Source organism: Vigna unguiculata, chromosome 1, assembly GCF_004118075.2.
Source record: "Vigna unguiculata cultivar IT97K-499-35 chromosome 1, ASM411807v1, whole genome shotgun sequence".
In the NCBI taxonomy this organism is placed as follows: Eukaryota; Viridiplantae; Streptophyta; class Magnoliopsida; order Fabales; family Fabaceae; genus Vigna; species Vigna unguiculata.
The window spans coordinates 29,330,527-29,346,928 of record NC_040279.1 but is presented as its reverse complement, the minus strand read 5'-3'; the positions used below and the strand labels follow the sequence as shown (position 1 = coordinate 29,346,928).

The 16,402-nt window shown below is 30.3% G+C and overlaps 1 protein-coding gene across 3 annotated transcripts; it reads left to right on the top strand.

Moving 5' to 3' along the window:
• Positions 1-5,533: 5,533 nt before the first annotated feature.
• LOC114177223 lies at positions 5,534-14,255 on the top strand. 3 transcript variants are annotated; one of them, XM_028062493.1, is made up of 20 exons: positions 5,539-5,805; positions 5,877-6,258; positions 6,746-6,820; positions 6,931-7,046; positions 7,367-7,481; positions 7,629-7,757; positions 8,335-8,382; positions 9,259-9,461; positions 9,551-9,747; positions 9,855-10,147; positions 10,356-10,505; positions 10,604-11,023; positions 11,230-11,379; positions 12,025-12,097; positions 12,573-12,700; positions 12,797-12,991; positions 13,078-13,176; positions 13,261-13,389; positions 13,495-13,713; positions 13,927-14,255. In XM_028062493.1, exons 2-20 carry the CDS (start codon positions 6,097-6,099, stop codon positions 14,089-14,091), a joined length of 3,066 nt encoding a protein of 1,021 aa, XP_027918294.1. In that variant the 5' UTR covers positions 5,539-5,805; positions 5,877-6,096; the 3' UTR covers positions 14,092-14,255. The 3 variants fall into 3 exon arrangements, 2 of the variants coding, with proteins under 2 accessions (XP_027918294.1, XP_027918303.1); XR_003603114.1 differs by lacking the exon at positions 13,927-14,255 and having other exon boundaries at positions 5,534-6,258; positions 12,819-12,991; positions 13,495-13,626; XM_028062502.1 differs by lacking the exon at positions 8,335-8,382 and having other exon boundaries at positions 5,539-6,258.
• Positions 14,256-16,402: the final 2,147 nt, after the last annotated feature.

The window sequence follows — 16,402 nt, the reverse complement described above, 5'->3', positions numbered from 1 at the left end:
TCTTCGATCTTTACGTATAAGTTATGAGAAGAAAGAATATGTACAAACATATGTAAAAAAGTATTTGGTGAAAATAATTAAAAGGGAATTTTGTTTATTTGTTTACTGATTTACTAAAACATTGTTTAATATATAAAGTACAATGTTTCATTATATAAAAAGAAAAGTAAAACTTAATAAAATAATATATTTGGTAATAATAAAACAGAATAAAATATATCATATCTCTATCAATACAAATAAAAATAAAAGATATATAATATTTTCATCATCCGCTCTCAAAGTGGGCATAAAGATTGTAAAGTCCTAATTTGAAAGTAGCAACCCGGAAAAGCAGAAGGATGTAATGACTTAGTAAACATATCAACAAGTTAACTTGTAGAAGGAACATGGAGAAAGTGGATAAAACCATCAACAGGCTTTTGTCGAATAATGTGACAATCAAGTTCTATATGATTGGTTCTCTCATGAAAAGTGGGATTCTTGAGAATGTGAATAGCGGAATTGTTGTCACAAAAGACAATGTAGGGAGTGGGAACAGAAAAATATCAATCCTCAAGAAGGTATTGAATCCATTGTAATTCATATGTCAGGGAAGCCAAGGCGCGATACTCAGTCTCAGAAGAAGATCGTGAAACAATGATTTGTTTCTCAGATTTCTAAGCAATCAAAGAGGTGCCTAAGAAAACACAATATCCAAAGACAAAGCGTCAAGTAGTGACACATGTTGTCCAATCAGAATCAGAAAACACCTTAATTTTAAGAGAGGTGTTGGATTTATTCAAAAGATTATAGCCAAGAGCATGTTTCAGGTATCGAATGATCAGTAAAGCCTACTGCATATGTGGTTCACGCGGAAAAGAAACAAAATGACTGAGTTGTTGGACAACAAAACTAATATCAGGCCTGTTGTTAGTCAAGTAAAGTAATCGTCTAATCAGACACTGAAAGAAAGAAGGATCTGGTAGAAGACTGCCCTCGTCAGCATGAAGTTGGATAAAAGGATCAGATGGTGTTGGTGCAGGTTTACATCCAAGCATCCCTGCCTTTAAAATGAGGTCTAAACAATATTTTCTTTGGTTCAAAACTAATCTATCAAGAGAACGAGTAACTTCAAAGCCCAAAAATTATTTGAGAGAGCCAAAATTTTTAATATGAAATCTAGAATGAAGATGAACTTTTACAACATTAATTTCAACAATGCTATTACTTGTGAGAACCACGTAATCAATATAAACCAATAAAACAGTAATAATATAGACAAATTTCTTCACAAAGAGAGAGTGGTCTGCAAAGCTTTGTGTGTAGTCAAGAAGAAGTAGCTCTGAAGTTAATTTTTTATTCCAATTACGATTGACTTGTTTAAAACCATATAGAGACTTGTTAAGTTTATAAACAATATTTGATTGGGGAAGAGAAAGATCAGGTGGAAGCTTCATATAGATTTCTTCATGTAAATCTCCATGGAGAAAAACATTGTGAACATCTAACTGATGAATAAACCAATCACTAGCAGTGACCAAGGCTAAAAGGATACGTACAGTAGTAAGTTTGACAACATAGGAGAAAGTTTCGAAATAATCAAACCCCTCAGTTTGAGTAAAACCCTTAGCCACCAACCGTGTTTTAAACTTATCAATTGTACCATCTGGTTTATGTTTGAGTTTGTAAACCCAACGACAACCAATTGGCTTGAGGCCAGAAGTAGGAGGAACTAAAGTCCAAGTCTAGTTTTTGTCAAGAGCATGTAACTCAACATCCATAGACTGTTTTCAGCAATAATGTTGAGTAGCTTCTTTGAAGGGGAAAAGTTCAGCTTAGGCAAAAATATCATGACAAAAGGCATTATGGTCAAGAGAACAATTATCATAAGAAACAAATAGATGCATTGGATAAGGTGTGAAAAAAGTAAAGCATGAATTGGAAGCAACACCACAATAATGTTGATCTAAGTATCGAGGATTTTTTACACCCTATAAGAAATTCTAAGATCAGGATCAGTAACTTCAACATTATCAGAAACAAGGCTAGAAGCAGGGTCCGTAGTAAGGTTAGTGGCAAATGAAACAAGTAAAGTTGGAAAATCATACATGCTAATATAACAGGAATGAAAATCATCAATTGAAACAATAAAGTTATCAGATGGCAAAACGAGTAAAGTAAAGAAAAATATTTTCCTGAAAGATAACATTCCTAGTCACAAAAATAGACTTGGAGTGAAAATCATACAAAACATATCCTTTTGATAAAAGAGTGGGTAACCTATTAATGAGATGAACAACCAGTTTAAGAGAATATGACCATAAAATGTTTGATATTTTTGCTTGAAAAGGAAGAGCACGACACACATTGAGAAGATGTTGATGTTTCCTCATAACAATCCCATTTTGCTGAGGAGTTGCGATACAAGAAGTTTCATGAAAAACATATTTACTATTATATAAATTATTAAGAAGAAACTTTTTGCCATTATCGGAACCTATTTTCTCAAACTTACAAGAAAATTGATTTTTTGTCAAAGTAATAAAATCTTAAAGAAGGGGTCTGACTTTAGTTTTATTTTTAAGAAAAATAATCCAAGAAAATCTGTTATAGTCATCAACTGTAGTTAAAAAAATGCTTGTATCCATCAATGAAAGAGACTGAAATTAGGCCTCAAATTTGTTATGAAGGATAAGATTGTCCAAGACAATGGTACCCGAGAATTTTGCAATGACAGAGTTTTGGTTGTGTAATTGTATAGAAATAGGTTTGAGATTTTGAAATAAAGATTTAAATGGACAAATATGGTCAGTAGCACCACTATATAAAATCTAAGAAGAAAAAAAAAAAAACAAAACCTGTGGATTTGGTTGTACGTTGATGAACAACAATTGTGAGAGAAGAATCATTTTGAGACGGTTGGATCAAGGTGAGAAAAGCTTCAAACTGCTCTCTACAGAAACTAAACTGAGCTTTAGTTTTGTCATCCTTCTCGGCATGCATAAAGATCGACAGGAGATGAGGCGATATCAACCATACTAACATAGGTCTTGGAAGGAAGAGGGTAGACTTTGGTGTTTTGGTGATAGCCTTGAGGCAGACCATGCTTAATCCAACGGTTACCTTGAGGCAGACCATGCTTAATCCAATTGTTACCGTAAGTGTGATTGGTTTGGTGACAATGGTCACAATATTTGGGATTGCGACCACCAGACTAAGGAAAGTGTCCCCGTCCATGATTTCCAGATAAACTACCGTGAAAATGTTTACTATGTCCCTCGTGAAAGGAAAAATTGACAATAAAGTCTTGAGAAGTAGAATAAAAAGTAGCATTGAATTCACGTTCCTAGCAAAAAATCAAAGATAAATTTTGCGCCATGGCAAGAAATCAATAAGAAAAGAGAAAATGCGGAAAACAATTTAAATCTGATACTATGTTAATATGTATAACCTCCCACTTACTTTTTTTCCAATTCTATACAACCTAGTATGAACGCACATCATAGTATTAATATAGAATTGGAAAAAAAGTATAAAATTGAAAATAAAAAATGAGTGGGAGGTACTTTTTGTGAGAAAGAAAAATGCGTATAAAAGGTGTTGGGTGAAAACAAAGAGAGCTTGCTTACTGGTTTATTAGAACTCTTGTTTAATATATAAAGTACAAATGTCTCATCATATAAATATAAAAGTAAAACCTAATAAAACAAAATATTTAATAATAATAAGAGAGAATCAAATATATGATATCTATATCAATATAAATAAAAAGGTTAAATATGTTTTTTGTCTCTCAAGTTTAAGTGAATTTTAGAATTAGTCCATTTTCGAAACTTTATACCAATTTAGTCTTTCATCTTTAGAAATACGTGAATTTAGTCATTCTTACCAATTTTTGTTAAGTTTATTTGACATTTTAAACGCATTTTATGATAATATTTGAGTTAACATTGAAGCGAAAATATGTGAAACGATGTAAATAATTCAAATACTATAAAGAAATGTGCTTGAAATGATAGATAAACTTAACCAAAATTGATTAAAATGACTAAATTCACGCATTTTTAAAGATGAATGACTAAATTGGTTAAAAGTTTTGAAAATTGACTAATTCCAAATTTCACTAGAACTTAAGGAAAAAAAACATATTTAATCCTAAATTAAAAATAAAAATATAAGATATATAATAGCTTTGTGAATAAGAGAAGTTGCACTGCCATATTCACCTCTCCAATATTTATACACACAACAAACTCGTACTTTTATTAATTAATTTAAAAATTATAAATAAAAATAACATACACATTTAAAACCTTCGAAAGCCGAACAAGGTACAAATTACTAATTCATGTTCATCTTTATAGTATATCAATATTTTTTTTTAAGTAATAATTCACTCATATAGAATTCATCAACCAGAACATATATAAAAAAAGCAAAGACCCCATTCCTCATATTTTTTTTTTATCAAAACATCAATTTTATAATATAGGATATTACTTTTTGTTCAATCTTTACGGGTCTATTACTTTAGCCAAACTTCATTAAGCTTCTCACCAAACTTAATTAACTTTACAAAACAGTTAACAAATATTTCATACATTACATAAATATTTAAAATTTAAGTAAAACTAAAAAAAATTAAAAAATAAGACAATGTCTTTAATTATTAAAAATAATTAAAATGAAAAGAATACAAATAACGTGTATCATATTCCTCAAGGATAATAAATTAAAATATTTAATTCCCTCTTAAATAAAATATATATAAAAATTAATATTTGAGATTTTTTAAATATAATTTTTTAAAATCTAGAAAGGATCAATATACGAGATTTAGATTGAAAAATTATGTGAACAAGTAAAATTTGCATAAATTAAAAATACAATCAATTAGAATTTTTTACAAGAAATAAAAATTATTAATTGCAAAGTGTTTAAAGGGTAATTAATTTAGAAATAAATAATTTATAATTTTGTTATATTATCTAGATGCAAAAAGAGTTGGATTTGTTGAGTCTCGTTGTCGCTTTTTCAAACTTCTGTATTTTTTTTAATATTGTTATATATAATTATGAAAATTAGAGTATTAAAATAAAAGACTATAATTTAAAAGGTTATAATTTTTGTGTGATGTTATTTAAAAAATTATAATTTATCCAATTATGAATATTAATTAAATAATCAAGCTTTATAAAATACTCAAACAATTAAATATGTTTAAAATATATATTAAAAAAAACGGATACTCAAGTTCGTCCCATTTTGGTCACCTTCGACTATTATAAATGAAAAGTGTATGAACTTTTGAAATAAAAACAATTTTTTTTACTAATGACAACTTTTAAATGTTAATAATGTAAATTTAATAATCCTCACAATTTGAACTCACAATTTAATAATTATAAATAAAAATAGTGACATTCCATGTCTTGAAAATAAATTAAGAAAAAAAAAAAGAGAATTGAGAAGGATTAGGTTTTTCTTTGTTTAAATTGAAGGATAGGCCACTATTTCTGAAGGGAGGGAATGTGCAAATTCTGATACCTAAATCGTGCTAATTAATCAATCAATAAATGGGATAAATAGAAGAAAGTATTGGAAGAGGAAGAGGAGGGAAATGATCCCTCACAGACCGTTTCATCAATCTGCAATTTTCCTTTCCTCCTCGTTTCCACCTTTCTTTCATTCCAATCAATGTTTCCTCCGACACCCCCATACACATGAATTTTCAACATCACATTATGTAAAAGATTCACACCACCATTTCATTTCTCATTTCCATGTTTCAAGGGATTCCCCACCCTCCTATTTCACACACTGGTGCCTTTCCCTCCCCAATGTTTTTCTGACATTTTTCTCATCAAATTCTGATGTTACATTAGTTTTTGCAGTTTCGGGTCTAGATTGATCGATTACCAACAAAATTTAATACATATGTAGGCTTGTGGTTGAATTGAAGGGATACCCTTTTGATATTTTGGCCTTTCTTTCCCTTATCATGTTCAGAATCGGACTTTCTTGAGGGAGGGAAAGAAGGCAAAATTCTGAACCAAACTTGTTAAATTTTGCAACTTTTTTCCATCATTTAATTGGTTTTTGGTTTTGGTAACAATGAGAAAAAAAGTGGGTAATAAGGTCTCTGGTGTTATTTCCCGCCAAGTTTTGCCTGTTTGTGGCAATCTTTGTGTCTTCTGCCCTGCTCTGAGGGCAAGGTCAAGACAACCTGTTAAGAGGTATAAGAAGCTCATTGCTGATATTTTTCCTCGTAATCAGGTTTGTTGTCTCTATTTTTTTTTCTACTTAATTCACCATTTTCTGTTTAGTTCCATGTCTCTCTGTTCATTACATATTGTCATTTCAAGACTATTTCCTTGTCCAACCCATTTATGTTTTGTAGTTCAAGTTTTGGATACTTGTCTCCACAAAAACAACAAATAGTTGCTCATACACTTTTCCTCATTGTTGGTGTGAAAATCCTACTAGAGCACATATTGAACAAGCAAATAAATACAAACTTAGTTTAATCTTCAATTGAGGTAGTTAAGTAGGCTAGTGAGGTTCAAGGTAAGTAAACAATCAAATTCAAGCATAATTAAATATGTAAAATAATGCAAACTTGATGTCTATATTTACTAAAAGATGCATGCTTACATGTCAATTAGTGGCCTTAGTTTAATCGACTTATTCATTCCTTTTGTGTTCATTTTTGTCTCACAAGGTACTTACAACATTGATTTTACTTTTGTTTATGAGATGACAGGAGGAAGGACCAAATGATAGGCAAATAGGAAAACTATGTGATTATGCTGCCAGAAATCCTTTACGCATCCCAAAGGTATATGCAAACTTTAAACAAAATGTTCATAAAAGTTTAAATGTATTTTATTATATATCTTGCATACATTGATTCTTGTATATGTTCACTGAAGTTATATAATTTATCAGATTATGCAGGCCCTTGAGCAAAGATGCTACAAGGAGTTACGAGTCGAGAATTTCCATGCAGCCAAAATAGTCATGTGCGTTTACAGGAAATTTTTGTTTTCTTGTAAAGAGCAAATGTGAGTTCACATTTCTATTATCTTTACGCTTGTATATAGATGGATTTATACATGTCTGTTAGAATATATAAGAAGTTTTTGTAGTTTATCATGTATATGTGTTAGAATCAATTCATAGTAATCTTTCGAATTGATGATAACACTTTACTTTAACAAATTGTTCTTAGAATTTCAATGTGTCTATTGAGAAATTTTTCACGAATTTCTAAGAGAGTTTTGTTTTGTTCTTACCGATATATTTTTTGGTAATCTTTGCTTAACCTTGTAAAGTTAAGAGATTTGAAAACAAGTTGTGAACTTATTTTTCTTTGTTGACACAGACCATTGTTTGCGAATAGCTTGCTAAGTATTATTCACACGCTACTAGATCAATCACGTCAAGATGAAATGAGAATTATAGGATGTCAAGTTTTGTTTGATTTTGTAAATAATCAGGTTGGTTTTTATTGTTTCTTCTACACTTACAAGTCTTAAGTTCAATAATTTGACAATTATAATTCAGTTTTCATTTCTTGTAACCTTCAGAGTTTTGACTAGAAAAACGTATATGTAAGCCTATATATACTTTTATGAAATTTGTAGAATGATGGAAGCTACCTATTCAACTTAGAAGCTGTTATCCCGAAACTTTGTCTATTAGCCCAAGAAACAGGAGATGATGAAAGGGCAAGAATCAGTCGTTCAACTGGTTTGAAAGCACTTTCAGCAATGGTAGTTATTTAATAATAATTCTGCCACTACAATTGCTATTAACTCTTTTATTGAATAATTTAATTCTAGTATTTTCCATCCACCTTTCTATAATGGGATAGTTGCAATTTTGCTTTATAACTATTCCGCATTCCAAATAAGTTCATGTTATCTTTGTATTTTAACTTCGATGATCCAATGGTTGCTTTAACTTTACCTTAGTTCTAAGTTAATTCCTACTGTAAATCTAAAAAGTGTTTTTTATTTTTTCATTTTTAAAACTAATTTTATGCTCAATGGACATGTTTGCTTACCAGCGTAGTTCACATTTTTTTTTATATTTTTTGTGATCATTAAAAGCTCTTATATAATCTGGGTTTCATATTGTGACTTAAATTTACTGTGATAAGTATTTGTTTCTTTTTTGATTCACTTTTTTGAGGTTACATACTTCTTAGACTCTGCGAAGATGTTGGAATGGAATTGATTATTTATTTCTGTTGTATTTCCCTTTTTTCAGTAATTTGTCTCCTTTCTTCAATTTTAGCATAATTTTAACACACATCCTTTTGAATTAAATGACTATTTTGCTTTATAGGTTCGATTTATGGGTGTAAATTCTCACATGTCGGTTGAATTTGATAACGTAAGTAAATTTTTACTTTTCAATCTTATGAGTACTTAGTTTTGTAATATTTGCTAGGGATGTCTTTTTGTGGATATATAAGCATACTTTAGTAACTATACTTCTGTCCTAGAATTGAAAAGGACAATTATTTTTTGGGTATATGCAGATAATTTTGTAAACAATCTCATTTAACGCGCCTTGTTTAGTCTCCATCATGCATGTGTTTGCAGCCATCTTATGCAAAATTACATTTTGTATGCACACACTCTCTAAATTTTTATAAGATTAATTTGCAGACAAATGTTGGTAATAAAAAGAGTAACAATTTATTACAATAATTTGCATTATTTATTCGGTTAGAAATTGTTGGGCTTCTCAGTCATGATCCCCCATTCTATATGTTCATTACTAATGATCTATGAAGCCTGGATACGGACATGGATACAACACAGACACGGACATACGGCTAAATTGAAAAACATAGGACACAAGACATGGCATGTATATACATATTATTTTCAAACTTTCAACTAACACATTGTCAACTAACATAGAAATGAATCTAATTTATTTATTGAATATCAAAAAAATGAAAAGTAGTAATCATATAATACTTTTTCCTTATTTTATAATCATAATAGAAACTTATGTGATAAATTTACAAGTTTATGGATTTTTTAGAAAATTATTGAATTTGTGGTTATTAATATTGTGTTGGAGTCATGTCAAAATCATGTTAAAAACAAAAAAAATATCTTTTAAATTGGACATTGTACTGATACGTGTCGTACGAGTGTCGGTGTTCGATACGTGTTGGAACATTGATGATTGTATTCTTATATGTTATCTATATGGGTATTAATATATTAAAAATTTCTATCTATTTAATTGTAGATCGTTTCTGTTGTCTTGGAAAATTATGAAATTCCCAAGGACAATTTAGCAAATATTGATGATGAGGAAAAAGGAGTCGAGAATACGTGGGTCGAAGATGCGATGGCCAACGAGGATCAAAACTCTCCTTTGCATGATGTCAGAACGAGGAACCCTTCGTGGACGAAAGTTGTTAACGATAAAGGCGAAATGATTGTAGCCATGTAATTATTTTTATAATAGTAAATATTTGCAATAAATTTATGTTATCTTGCACTTATCTCATTGACTTAACATTCATAAATTCACACAGGGAAGATGACAATAATCCAGCTTTTTGGTCTGGGGTTTGTCTGCATAATATGGCCAACTTAGCCAAGGAGGGAACTACTATACGTCGTGTGATGGAATCTATATTCCGGTACTTCGATAATGGAAACTTATGGTCTATAGACCATGGGCTGGCCATTTCTGTTTTGAAGGATATATTATTTTTGATGGATGATTCGGGTAGACTTACTTATTTCATGTTACACTTCTCTTGTATCATATGATGTTTTGTTGATTGTTACTACTTTTTATGTTTTCTCTTTCATTTTTTCTGCATCTTGTTGCAGAGAAAAACACACATGTGTTGCTATCAATGTTAATTAAGCACCTGGATCATAAAACTGTCCTTAAAGAACCTCATATGCAACTTGACATTGTCGAGGTCACCACTTCACTTTCCCAATATGCAAAGGTCCAACCTTCTGTATCAATAATTGGTGCAGTGAGTGATATGATGAGACATTTGCGGAAGTGCATACATTGTTCCTTAGAAGAGTCAAAGATGTCCCCTGATGAAATAAACTGGAATAAGAATTTTAGAAAAATTGTGGATAAGTGCCTTGTAAAGTTGTCAAATAAGGTACAGGAATTTTTACACAGTTTTCATTCAAGTTTATCCTTAAACTTCACATGACAGCTGAACCAGAAATGTTTTGAATGACTAATATGTATGATTTTTGTTGTCACTAAAATGTGGTTGAAGTTATAATATATGTAGTTGTCACACAATATTACATTTATCATAAAAAGTAAAGGAAGAGATCTAACCTTCTTCTACTCATGAATAGGTTGGAGAAGCAGAGCCAATTCTTGATGTTATGGCTGTGATGTTAGAGAACATCTCAGCTACCACATCAAACTCTAGAACCACAATCCATGCTGTAAATAGAACTGCTCAAATTGTAGCCTCCTTACCAAATAAGTTATATCAGAATAAGGCAAGTAGTGGATATTCTTGGTGCTGTTCTTTCTTCTATGATTCATTGCTTTGATTTTATGGATAAATTATCTTATAAAACCTTAATTTACATCCCAGGCATTCCCTGAGACCTTGCTTCATCAATTGGTCCTGGCTATGGTCCATCCTGATCATGAAACACGAGAAGTAGCTCACCGTATCTTTTCTGTTATTCTTGTGCCAGCCTCTATATTTTCTGGTCGAAGCATGACTATTTGTGACCGTAAGCCATCAACTGTTCCACGAACTCTCTCTCGAGCAGTCTCTGTTTTCTCTTCTTCAGCCGTCTTATTTGAGAAGTTAAGACTGGAGAAAGGTTTAAGTGAAAAATCAATTAAGTATAGACAAAATACTTCTGGAGAGATTGACTCAACTAATAGCAATGGTGGGATCGTAAACAAGTTAAAGTCAATGCATAATCGGGTGAATAGCATAAATAATCCTCCTCTACAATTCGAAGTTGATGAAATTGCTGCAAAAAATGATGATAAAAACTCGGTGAGTCTCATGTTGATTAGTTTCCACTAATGATTTCATTATTGGAAACATAGTAGTTAGATGACTAATTCTCACTTTTCCAATATTCGTATATGGGTGCGTGCATACAAACTCCCCTTCTAACCACTATGTGCTTTTCTTAAATTATCTTGAGGTTGATGTTATCAGGGTTAACAGTGTTGATCAATTTTGTCACTTGTATATAGGTGGTTGCTGCTCTTAAGCTGAGTAGGGTTCAGATAAATCGATTACTATCATCAATTTGGGTACAATCTGTATCTCCTAAAAACGTGCCTGCAAATTATGAAGCAATTGCTCATTCATACACTTTGGTGCTGCTTGTTTCAAGAGATAAGGTGATGATTAGATTCATGATATTGTTTTTTTTCTTGGTATATAATCTCAAAATAATTTAATTTTTTTAAGGGGTCCTCTTTTTATAATGTTTTCTGCTTTTTTTCCCTTTTATTCATGAAAATATGTATTTTTTACAGAATTGTTACATCATTATTTTTTATTGATATTTAAGTTTTTGAATGTTTCAATCCTCAAAACACATGAAAAAGTAGGGAAATGGATAAAAATAAAGATGGAGAATTTGGAATAGAATATTCCATGGGTTAGTTATTGGTGGTGTTAAATTTAAGCTCCTACTTGTGGTCTACATCTTTGATGTAATATCATTATTTTTTATCTTGCACTTTACTTTATTCATCTATTGTCTATAATTATTTATATGTCCATAACATTTGTAATGTGATGTATATTTTTCATATTATACTTGTGAATGTATTATGGAATGTTAAGGTCCATCGTGCAACCTAAAGTTGTAAACTATTCACCCAAAGATATAATATGTATGTTAGCATTGCTTTAGGATCTTACAGTTAAAATGGAGAAAATGGTCAAGGTTGTTTATAGTGTTTTCATTCTTTCTTTTTAATGAACGAGACTTTCTTTTCCTTTAAAATTATTTTCCAAAATTACTTTGCCTTTTGCAGAATTCATATCATGAGTTACTGGTTCGAAGTTTTCAACTTGCTTTTTCTTTATGGAATATTTCTCTAAAGGAAGGTGAGTTATTCATTATAGTTAAATTTGATAGAGAATCCAATTGTGACATGATTGAGTTTTTCTTGGGTCCTTTAATAGTATTAGTAGACATTACGTATCTTTGACATCCTATATTTATATTGGAAACAAAATCATTCTTCTTTTCTATTACTCAAACTATATATTATAGTCACACTTACAATTTATCATTTGTAGTTCAAAATTCTTTTTCCTGCTTAATATTGAGTTAAGTGGTACTGTGCTTCTAATGGACATTAGCCAATAATTTGTATACTATAAAAAGGCTTGGAAATTGTAGTTTGGTGAGGAGTCTTCGAAATAAAGTAGCATATGATCATTCTAAGCAGCCATTTTATTAGAAAATAAACACATTTCCATTGGGAGTGGGTGCAAAATGAGAACAGGGAAGAACAAACATACCTTTGTTGTTGGAATGTTAGTCCTTTCAGCTCTTAATTCCTAATTTATATTGTAGGGTCATTACCATCATCTCGTCGAAGATCACTCTTTACTCTGGCTACTTCAATGATTGTGTTTTCTTCAAAAGAATACAACATTGACCGTCTTGTCCAAAGTGCCAAAGGAGTGCTTTTGGATAGACAGGTAGTGTCCATACAAAAGTTTTCCGACACCTTATGCCTTATTATTTGTAAATGTTTTCACCATATAACCTTTAATGTTGTCATCAACTGAATTCAGATTGATCCTTACCTTCAATTAGTTGATGATTATAAGTTGCAAGTTGTCAACTTTCCACCACAAACCATCATTTATGGATCTAAAGAAGACGATGATAGGGCCACACAAACGCTTTCAGAGTTATTGGGTTCTATTAACGAAACACGAGATCTCTTTGCTACTGAAATCATTAAGTGCTTGGAGACGTTTGCAAAAGTAAAACTTTCACTTGTGTTTAGAACTGTCAATAGATAAAAATAGTTGTATTTCTAGACATCATGAACCTTTTATCATTTATGCAGGCCGAATTATCTTCAATTAAGGAACAACTGCTGGAAGACTTTGCACCGGTTGCTATGTGTGAACTTGGATCTCAATTAACAGTGAATATGGCTACAAAGGTGACTTAAATGGGTTTCTTTTCGGAGTTAATAAACTTATGTATGTTCCTAATTACGATTGACAGTTAATTTCACAACATACAGGGTGCTTTAACGGCTTCAAATGTCGATGACGACTTCACTTTTGAACCTCTTGAAGGTCAAACTAAACCAAATCCTGCTTTATCCGTAGAGGTCCCTAGTCTTCTAAGTGCTAATCAACTTATAGACCTTGTACGTGATCCCTTCTTTATTGTTGTACATTTTTGTGTTCTTTGGATTGTGTTTTAAGTTCTTCTATCAATTGCACAAAAAATTGGCATTTCACTTTGAATGTAGGCTTCGGAGACACCTAGTCCAGCTGGGAGGATTTCTGTATCAAACGCATCTTACAATGTTATGGCTGATAAGTGTGAGGTACTTTTGATGGAAAAGAATAAGATGTCTAGATTGATGAGTACCAAACAAAAGGAAGATAGTTTAGACGACTCTCTTCTGCTGGATGAAGATAACGCATTGAAAAACAAGGAATCCTCTAACCAAATGGATTTTCAGAAGGTAATTCCTGGCTTTAAAATTCCACACTTACATTCAATAACTACGTATGCATGTTTTTGTTTTTATCTAACAAAGGTTTATTAAATTATCTGCATAAAAATGTATGGTTGTACATGAACTTTATGACACTATAAATGTACCTTGAAGATAGGCTTACCCTACATATACACATACATTTGAAATGACTATCTAATTAAGTTATATAAAATGCAGGTGGATATTCTTCCCTTTGATGATAATGTTGGTGTGGATTTATTCAAAGCAACTTCTGGTCCTCTTCCAATGTTGTGTGCAACTGAATATCAAACTCATTCTCATTCTTTCAAACTTCCAGCAGCAAGCCCTTATGATAACTTTCTAAAAGCTGCTGGTTGTTGATCTTGTAGTTATGCTAAATTACACACTTTACAAGCTAGTTAAAAAATCATGATGAAGGAAGTGAGTAGTGGATCACAAAGGGAAGGTTTTTATTAAGAACTTTAATTTCACTGGTGGACAAGGCAAAGATATATCAAGAAATATTAGTATTCTTATTCTGATCATATGTTCAATTTTGATACTTTATTCTGTATAACCTTTCTTTATTAATTGGTATGTTGTCGACTCAGGCTTCATACTAATTAAGCAGTCGTTTTAAAATGCAGAGTATAATTTCAGTCTGCATTTTGTCTTCACTATGATCTAATATTTACTGTTAGATGGGATAAACTTGTTCATAAGCATATGTAGAATTAGAAAAGAAGTTTGTGTAATATAAAATTAGTTTATAAACGAAACCATTTACAAAAAATTATTTTCTATTAGATATTTTTAATCTAATTTTTAACTAATGAATACATTAATTTTAGTTTAGGAAGATGTTTCTTTTTTTCACTTTTTTTTATATTTTAAAAATGTTTCATAAAGAAGTTTCCTCCAAACAAATCTTCATAAAAGAAAACTTTAATTGAATACATATAACAACTCATTTTTCTCTTGTTTTTATATTGGATCATGACTGAAATAAATATCTTCCACCGCGATGTTGTGCTTGAAAAAAGTGAATTGCAATAAAGGAAGGATATTGTAACAATTTGATTTATGTTCAAAGAATTGAAGTAAAAAAGTTATGTTAATAGAATTGCAAAGATTATTTAGGAAATTTTGGTTGGAAACCGAATCATAAATTGAAATTATTTAACTGTGCTTGTGATTGTAGTAATAGTAATGGGAGTTGAGTATAAAGGGAAAAAATAATCTCATTCTCATAAACCCTACCTTAGACATCACTGACAAACATAGTTAATTTTACTTTGATTTATATGGAATATGCACACGATGACAACACACAACAAGTATATGATGAAATATTTACTTGATAAGATTTTTGTCATAAAAGTGTTAAGTTAATTACTTGAGCTTTGTTTATACTTTGACATGTATTTCTCTGATGGTGGAGTTAACCAGGAAACTCTTTCATGTTTGAGGGGACTATGCATAACAATAAAAGAGTAAAGAAAAAATTATATACAAAAAATTCAAAGAACTTGATGATGACAAACAGAATTTAAAAGTAGGTTAGTAAGCTAAATTTTTCTATTCGATACAAAAATTACATAAAATTGTTTCAAATTTAGAGCTATGAAAATATTCAGCCTTGCGTTTAATAATTTTGGTGAATTAAAAACTAGAAAAAATAATAAAAAATAGTGAATAATATTAACTATGGCAAAATCAAGTTATTTCAATATTTTCAGATTGGCCTGTTAAAAATAAGAAGAGATGTGTCATGACAAAGTGAGCTAAAAATTGTCCTTTTGTGAAAGTCAATGTCCAATTAATACATACTTTTATATATACTCATTTATTTATTTATCTTGTTATGATTTATAATTCTCAACTCTAGATTGTTAATAAATGTCATTGGCTATTAATATTCTCTCTTTTCTTTTGGATTTTTTTTTATCTTATTGATCTGTGTTTTAGTTTTCATTTGACCGTTTATTATGCTCTCTTTGTCATATTTTTAGTGTTCTTTTTTGTGGTTTACAACTATTCTTCGAAGAACTTTTCTTGAATTAAAACAAAATTGTCTAAAAATAATTCAAATATCTAATTTAATTATTGCTTTATGTATTTTACATATCTTACATGTGTTTATGTATTAGATAAGTAATGTTTTCTCTCCTTTTTTTTCATAACTATGAATATTATTGTTACTATAATCACGTTTATAATTTTCTACTTCACAAACTTTCTAGAAGACAGGATTTAAAGAATTATCAAGAAAGATGGCAAAAATATGATTGCAAGGATAATAAAAATGTGGAAGGCACAAAATCAGGTTTAAGAAATAATAATCCATAGTAGATCCACAAAAATTTAAAATTTAAAATATAATACAGATGCATCTAATTTGTTTTCCTGAAAACTTACTTTCAGAATATATTTTTTTAAAATTTAAATACTTCGGAAAGAAGTTCATCAAATATTATTTTTTTTAGAATACTTTTCTTAATGATTTTTTTTTTAACTTTCAGAAAACAGTTTTAGAATAATTTTTAAGCTTCGGAAAGGTAGTTTTATGAGTTTTTAATTTTCTAAAAATATTTTATAGAAAAATCAGGAAGGTATATATATATAAATATCAACTGACGTTGAAAATAGTTTGGGCCGTAAAATAATGGGCCGAGAGTGGGCAAAGTAGCCC

Excerpts from the sequence above, each read along its gene's own strand:
- LOC114177223 (XM_028062493.1), top strand. The coding sequence starts at position 6,097 with ATGAGAAAAAAAGTGGGTAATAAGGTCTCTGGTGTTATTTCCCGCCAA. Across the intron at positions 9,462-9,550 it reads GGCGAAATGATTGTAGCCAT|GGAAGATGACAATAATCCAG; the intron begins GTAATTATTTTT and ends AAATTCACACAG. Across the intron at positions 13,714-13,926 it reads ACCAAATGGATTTTCAGAAG|GTGGATATTCTTCCCTTTGA; the intron begins GTAATTCCTGGC and ends TATAAAATGCAG.